Source organism: Telopea speciosissima, chromosome 1, assembly GCF_018873765.1.
Source record: "Telopea speciosissima isolate NSW1024214 ecotype Mountain lineage chromosome 1, Tspe_v1, whole genome shotgun sequence".
Lineage (NCBI taxonomy): Eukaryota > Viridiplantae > Streptophyta > Magnoliopsida > Proteales > Proteaceae > Telopea > Telopea speciosissima.
The window spans coordinates 84,429,272-84,437,217 of NC_057916.1; the positions used below are offsets into that span (position 1 = coordinate 84,429,272).

A 7,946-nucleotide genomic window follows, 5' to 3' on the forward strand; every position below is an offset into this window, starting at 1 on the left:
TCTCAGCATCTACTACTCCAAAAGCAACTGGAAATAAACTATTATTTTCATCTAATGATATTGCTGCCAAAAAACACCTCCATACTTTCCCTTTAAGTGGCAACCATCCAGTCCCAGAAATGGCCTGCAACCTTGTACAAAACCTTTTATATATGCTTTAAAACACACAAACACCCTTTGAAACACTGGATTTTGATTCATATCATGTCTATCCATCATTTGAATCTTGACTACTGCTCATGGGTTATACTGATCAATCATATCAAGATACGCTGGCAACTGTGCAAATTGTTTAGTATGGTTGCCTTCAATCTCTTCTTTGGAAATCATATTGTACCTTCATCATTGCTTCCATGCTTTTAATAGTCATTGCAGGATCTGCCCTGATGTGGGGACCAAGTTTACCAGCTATCCATCTGGAGTTAGCTGCTGCCAATTCTGTCTTTCTTCCACTACAAGTATGTTTGTCTACAAATGATTTCACAATGAAAGTCTTGCCATCAAGTGCAAGAGAAGCATGTACCCTCCAAGGGCAACCATCACTTGCACAAATCACAATTACTCTAGTCTTCTCATTTTTTACCCTATATAGTTCAAACCCCTCTTGAATTGCATAGTTCTTCAAGTGGGTTCTCTATTCATCCACACAATCAAAAGCCATCCCTTCATCCAACTCCAATATTCCTCCACCACATCTGAAATTCCATCACTTTCTTTATCTAGATCATCCTCACTAAGTTGCCATTTATCATCATCACCTGAATCATTCAATTCCACAGGTTCATACTCATTAGTTCTTGCAAGACTAGAAGGTGTCCTACTTGATACACCAGTTGCTGTACCACCCCCTCTTTTTACTGTCTTCTTTGGCGGTCTACTACTACTAGGAACAATAGCACTTTGCTGTCTCACCCTTGTAGATTCACCAACCACATATCTTTGCCTTCTTGTATTAGTGGTCCTACCAATCACCTCCCGCTCAAACCCATTAATCTTATAAGATTTGGTTCCATGCTGAGGCTCACTCTCTTGCACATTAGAGACATACAATCTGATTACCTTGTCAGCCTCAAAGATGTCAAACTGCTGCATCACAGACTGATCATCCCACACCTCCAAATCCTCATTCCCACCAGGTAGTATAGTTTTGCATTTGAAAGTCACACCTCTACCATCTGGTATATGACCTAGGACCGTGCTGTGGATGTCTTGTACCATATCAATATATCCATACCTATCTCTATCAACTATCTTATGTGACACATTCCCATCATAATAGTAATAAATTGTGAATAAATCCATCCTGCACTCATTACACAAATAAGCACATATTTTTGATAAAACACTCCACAAATAAGAGCAAAAAGGGGCATGTATGTCTATTATATGCAAGAAGGTAGAAGGAGGGGTGTGTGATTGGGAAAGAAAGATCATATTCCAAACCATTTAACTGACGACGACACAAGTGATCTCATTCATTTGGTCTGGCCGGGCTTTATTAATATAGTCCTAAATGGAGTTCTAAATTATTCCTTGACTAACCCATATTTAGTTTTCCAACAAAGAGGGGAAAAATTCAAAATTAAAGCACTTTCTTAATACATAAACTACATGAATATTCCTACCAAAAGAAAACTACATGAATGTTTCATCTAATCAGAGAGGGGGGGGGGGGGGATGGTTCAAGTTCTTGATAATCCAAGATCCAAACCACTTCATGTGTAAGAACTTGTTTTCCTGTTCACGACTGGTTAGAGGGTCCTCATTAATCAATGAAGTATAATCCCTAAAGAAGGGAGCAGAGAAAACTTACGTAAAAAAGGACCCATTACTAAACTATCTGAAAAGGGTTAATTTAAGAATCTGAAATTATTGAACTCATAGTCCCCTCCTCCCTCTTCTTCTTCCTATGGTCTCTCTCTCTCTCTCTCTCTCTCTCTCTCTCTATCTACATGGTTCGGTTGTTCATTGTTAGGATTTAATTGGTTAAATCCGATTTAGATAAGAAATTGAAAAGGACAACTCTCCCTCCAAAGCTTAAACCAGCTTCTTAGACAAACTCAGCACACCCAACTCCATTAAACCTGTGTAAATGCAATTTACACAGGTAGGTTAGGGGGAAAAAATTCGATTTTGAGGAGTCTGGTTTTGTGAGAACTTACATTTGGAGTGAAGTCGTTCCTTCAGAGCTTTGTCTCCTTCTCTTTGGTCGTCGGAATGTGTGCCAAGACATGGAGCAGAGTTGCAGAGGTGAACCGTAGGTTGGAGAGATGAGTTTGAGCCGATGGAAAAGTTGGAGAGGTGATTTTGAGAAGTTGCAGTAGCTGATGCGAGCCGCCTTCTTCTTCGTTCGACTGAGGTGGAGTGCAAGCTTTCAAAGACAGAGAAGACAAAGAAGAGAGTGGGGTGCAAGCTTTCAAAGACAGAGAAGAGAGTAGCAGAGACGAGAAGCTAGATTGAGGAAGACGATGAAAATAAGGGTTTTTCACTTGAAATGGGAAGGGCAACATTGGAATTAAATTTTAATTTACAAGCTGACGTCATTGTTTAACTGTTCCCAAGTGATGTCCGTTAGTTTTTGGGTTCAAACTCAAATTTTAGGACTTAATGGGTTGGCATTAATACTGGGGTCCAACATAGGGGGGGGGGGCGCTGAAAATTTCCCTATTTATTATTAGGGAAAAAGCTCTCTTGACCTAAGGTGTACACTATGCCTCTTCACATCTTCTTCTTCGTTCTTTTTTTTTCTTCTCTCTCCTTAAATAAATGAATAAACAATGTTTATGTGAGAGGGTGGAGAGTACTGTGCTTACTGAGAGAACCCTCTCCCAGTATTAGTACTGTTGGATCCATTGCTCTTTATATTTGCATGTGGTGTTAAGTAGAGATGTCAAATAGTCGGTTTGCTGGGGTTTCGGTCATTTTTCCCCGTTTTATGCATATATTAGGCCAGACCAAACCAGACTGATAAGGTATCCAATTGATTTTGGTTTAATCTGGCCCATTTCGATCCGTTATCAAATTCTTTTAACGGCCTCCTTATTGATATAAAATCGTTCCAATCTCAGTTTTTCAGATGTAAAAAAGGAAGAAAAAAAAGTGAAAGTGTGTAGTTATTTCCTACACCTCATGTTTAGAGAACCCTTTCCCATATATTATAATGGACAAAGTTTTCCTTCACCCACTTTCAAAGGAGAAGGGAGAATCCCTTGGCCCCTTGACGGAGGGGTTCGGATGGTGAGTTGAAGGTATTAAGAAACAGTGGGGATATTATCAATTTTTGGGTATATATATAAGGTGGGGGGGGGGGGGGGGGAGTGAGCTGGGGTGAGGGTAAGGTACCATGCAAGAGACTCGAACTCGAGACCTCCTGGTGAGCATGGGCATGAAGCGCACCATGGCTCACCAATTGAGCTAGGCAATTATTAGTAGGTATTATCAATGTTGTATAATAAGAGAGTAATAATGACTTTAGATAAATGGTTGAACCATTTTTGTAGAAGGAAAACTTTTGTCTATTATAATTAAGGGATAAGAGATAGTTGTCTAGTCATGTAGCGTCTGCACCAGCACGTGGGCCAATGAGAGTGCATGTAAATTCACATGATCCTGTGTTTAGGAGCATGAACCACTCGATCGATTAGCATTTTTTTTTTCATAATTAAGATATGAGAGAGAAAAAAAAAAGACTACTAGGTTGCATGGCACCTACTATAATTAAGATATGGAAAAAAGAAGACAACCAGGATGCATGGCGCATGCGTCGTCCCGTTTCTGATGATATGAAAAATTCGGCCCTAATGGATGCCCCACGCTGGTGCAGGGGTCACGCCATGCAGCTTGCCATCGATTCCCCATAAGATATAGACAATTTGGATCCTCTACTACTGAGCTGCTCGGTAGGACCGTGCTGCCCAGACACGGTGTTGCACTCAATGTTCACCTTACCTCTGCCCAAATGCCTTGTCCAAGTGGAGATAAGGCGGTCATTGCACGCAGCACTGTGTCTGATAGCACAGTATTGCCGGGCAGCTCGGCAGTTGAGGATCTTGATCCATATATAGATAGGTATTACATGGTACAGAAATTACTAGCTTATAATTAATGGCATATAGCCTGGAGGCTTTATATGGAAACAAATTGGGCTTTAGACTTTGTTGGGCAAAGACCAAAGTTCATTAAAAAACGTAAAAACCTTCTCCTCCTCAATGTTGAAAACAATAAATTTGTGTCCCCCTTTGTGTCCCCCTTCCTTCCTGGTCACAAGTTGCTGGTAGCCTGCTTGCTAGCTAGGTAGGGCCTATAGGAAAGAAGGCCTGAGCTGAGAAGAGAAGGGCTGCTTCGATCTTCATGCATTGATCGATCTCTACATATATAAACAGGAACGGAAATGCAGCAACTATATACTTTAAAAAGATTCTGACACTCCTTAATATGAAGAAGCTAGAGAAATGAAGGAGGCGATCATCGACAATTAGAATGTCTAGCTAGCTAGAAGCCTACTCTACTACCCTAGAGCTCCCCTCTCTAGCCTCCTCTGATTCTGTGAAGATTTCATTTTCATATATAGTTGAAACGTACACTCATTTTGCCATGCTAGAGAGGGAGAAGGAGAGGGAGAGTTTTAGACTTTTATTACTTGGGGACAAAGATCGAAGCCTTAATTTCTTACTAGCCGGACAAAATATGGAGTCATCCTGTTATTGGTGAAGCTTGATTTTCGTCCAGAAAGTGCAGTTGAGATCTTTGGAGGACCGTTTCGATCTCAAATTGCTGAAAAATGGCATATATAACCGTCGAAAATAGTGTGCCGGAATATATATAAAGGGGTCGCCACATTGGGTTACTCACAATATGACTTGGTTTAACTTTTTTCCTCCAAAGCAAATTAAACGATTTAAACCACCATTTGGATTCACGTTTCTTTTTTTTTTTCCCAACAGAATCTCAGCAAAAATAGAGAGAGAGAGAGAGAGAGAGAGAGAGAGAGAGAGAGAGAGAGAGATGTACATCCTTTCCCTTTTATAAAATATGAAATGTTCTTTGATTATATATTTATGTTTGTTCCTTTTTTTTTTCAATTAAATTTATTGGATTTGAATAGAAAATTAAAAAATTCACTTCAAATTTAACTATCATTTTAATTTTGTTAATATTTTTAGGGTTTTATTCACTGTCACAATGCCCTGTGAAGTATAATGCTTCACTATTTATCACATGGCAGCACATGGGCTAGTCACTGTGATAGATGGCTAGACAAACAACTCATTGGTACAATTTCAGCTTAAAAGGAGTATAGGAAGTTGCTAAAATTATAAAAGATGTCATTTTGAATTTTATATTCATCTCCATTTGATGGCATTTTCAAAATTTTACTAAAACTTTGAATTAGAGTTTGAGTAACTTTTCTTGCTTACTTTGGACTATAATTTGGCCATTGAGATGTATGTGAGATCCTCTATCACATGGACTAACCCAAATACTGTCAAGTGACAAATATTGAAGCGTTATATTTCATTAGGCATAATGACGCCTAGAAGGACCAATAGTATTAAGTTACATAATAACGGTTACAAAAGCTTATGTTCTCTCTGTTAAATTGATTTCACTTCTTCTCATTTCCTTTTACTTCCACTTATACTACAGTAAATTTGGATATATAGAGATTCAAAATAGATCAAAGTTAAATTCACACACTTGTGATAGTGGTGAAACTCATTCCAAGCCAAAGGTTCTTCCAATCCATACTTAACCATGTACATTCGGTTTTGATAGCGGTGAAACTCATTCCAATCCAAAGCTTCTTATATTCCATACTCAATCATGTACATTTAGCAAAATGGGAAAATTTTAAAGGGATTTGCTTAGTGCCCATTTAGTATAACACAATTATTTCTAATAAAAATAAATGCTGTCATTTCACATGTATACTCAAAAAATGTGCAAGACAATGATATATAGTTTATGATAATGACATAGTTATAAGTCATTTTCAAAAACTTTTTGGACAACTCTCCTTAATGTCTTACTTTAAAGATTTTTGAGAATAAGACAAGACACTCAAAAGAAGGTTACAAGTTCTAAATACATCTGACGCCACGGGTATTCGAATTTTAAAATTCTAGATCAAGAAGAAATATCAGATAGATGGATTAAAAAAAAAAGAGTAAAATTAACAAAGACAATAATACAACCTCACAATGAAAATAAAGCTTCAATGCACAATAATTGTAGTGTCACAACTACATTAACAACTAGAAAGTCAAGGTACGTCAAGTTACATTTTCTTGCACGCACACAGCTTTAGATGTTTCTATCAGCCCTCCTCCCAGGCCACCTTTTCTTGTACTAAGCTAGCAGTCACGCAGCAAGGCAGGCAGGCAGAGACAGGCAGAGACAGACAAAGGCAGTCTTTATTATTAGAGCTTATTAGCTAGCTGAAGGTTTGCTGAATTTCATGTGCCAGTTCTTCCGCACTAAGTTCACATTCAAATCCAATCTATCCAAACAAACAAACAGTACTTTTTCATTAGCTTTAAATGAGACAAAACCCCCAAAGATTTCTTAATCACTTCTAAAATAGAAGAAGAAGAAACCAAGTTAAGTAGTAATTAATGGTACCTTAATGGTGAAGGAATTAAGCATGGTATCATCAAAAACACTAATTCTCACATTGAGAATCTCAAGTGCAAGTCCTTCCAAGGCAGCAATTATCTTCACAACTTGACCAGGAATCCTAGGGGATATGGTCTTTAACAGAACATTTGTTCCCGAAAATTTAACCTCTACATCTGCAATGATTGATTTCGAGTTTGCAGCTAGTTCCTTCACATTATCAAGAGAAGAGGAAGAAGAAGAACAAGTTGGGGAGGGTTCATGGCAGTTATTAGTAGTCATGGTGGTGGTGGTAGGTGAGAGGTAACCAGATGGTTGTTGCATTCTTGACATGTAAGGACTCCCTGGTTGAGGGGTCCTTGGACTAATGGGTAGGTTCAGTCTTGGACTTAAAGGGGATGGTGGTGGTGGTGGCTTTCTTGGGCTCAGAGGTAATAAGGGTCTTGGACTACCAGCTGAAACAAGTACCCTTGGGCTTAGAACTTCACTGTAAACTTTCCTTTGCTTCTTTGCTTCTAATGACTTTAAAACTTGTTGCAACTCAGTGATGTAATCCACCACTCCTCCTATTATTGATGCTTGATCTCCCTGTATGTATGGTGTAAACAAAATCATGTAAGCGAAGTCAAAGTAATATCTGGTAGATAGTCCTTTCCTAGTGACTTCACTCTAACATTAGGTTATCCTTTCGAGTATCACAATGCTCTGATACCAATGATACGGATTTTGAAACTTAAGAAAAAGATCCCAAGAAAATGTCAACTCACACCAAATCACTTTATGCCGCAATATGACTGATATGGAATCGTAACAAAAAGCAAAGAGAAAGACGAGAGAGATAAGTAAGTGGGTTTTTGTTTTATATTTACTCGTTTAACGTAAAAGCAAGGCATGAGGGAACGCAAGACTGAGAGGTTCTCGTTCATCTGCTTCCTACGGTTCCTTTCCACAGCAATGTGAGTCATTCTTGGTTGTCCATCTGGGTTGGTTTCTTCATCCTCCATCGACGTCGTCTCTGATAGCTTTCGCCGCTTACGAGCGGCAGCGTCGGATGCTTCTGCTTCGCCTCTGATATCCATTTCAGTGTCGGCTTCCATCTCGGAATATTCTTGGAAAGCAGCATTATTAGTCGAAGAGGTAGTGCTAAGTTTGGGGCTAATGAGAGCAGTAGTTTCATCGAAAGAAGTTAAGGAATTGAAGTCTGGGGCACCCTCTAGAATCTCTAAGATGCTAAAGAGATCTTCTGGAGAAGAAGCTCCTGCTAGCTGGTTGGGGTCTCCGAACTCCGATTCCTCAAAAAGGTTAGAAAAGCTGCCGCCACTCTCTCCCAT

At 39.1% G+C, this 7,946-nt stretch overlaps 1 protein-coding gene across 1 annotated transcript; it reads right to left on the reverse strand.

The window, feature by feature from the left end:
• Window positions 1-961: 961 nt before the first annotated feature.
• On the reverse strand, window positions 962-7,946 carry LOC122644808 (transcription factor SPEECHLESS-like). Its single transcript, XM_043838193.1, has 5 exons — window positions 7,485-7,946; window positions 6,622-7,203; window positions 6,399-6,499; window positions 1,462-1,470; window positions 962-972 (listed from the first exon to the last, which is right to left on the reverse strand). Exons 1-3 carry the CDS (start codon window positions 7,944-7,946, stop codon window positions 6,434-6,436), a joined length of 1,110 nt encoding a protein of 369 aa, XP_043694128.1. The 3' UTR covers window positions 962-972; window positions 1,462-1,470; window positions 6,399-6,433.

Bases quoted from the DNA above. Each gene is read 5' to 3' on its own strand.
- LOC122644808 (XM_043838193.1), bottom strand. From the start codon at position 7,946: ATGGGAGAGAGTGGCGGCAGCTTTTCTAACCTTTTTGAGGAATCGGAG. The intron at 7,204-7,484 runs GTAAATATAAAA...CCATACATACAG, and splicing joins CTTGCTTTTACGTTAAACGA to GGAGATCAAGCATCAATAAT. The intron at 6,500-6,621 runs GTACCATTAATT...TTGTTTGGATAG, and splicing joins TTAATTCCTTCACCATTAAG to ATTGGATTTGAATGTGAACT.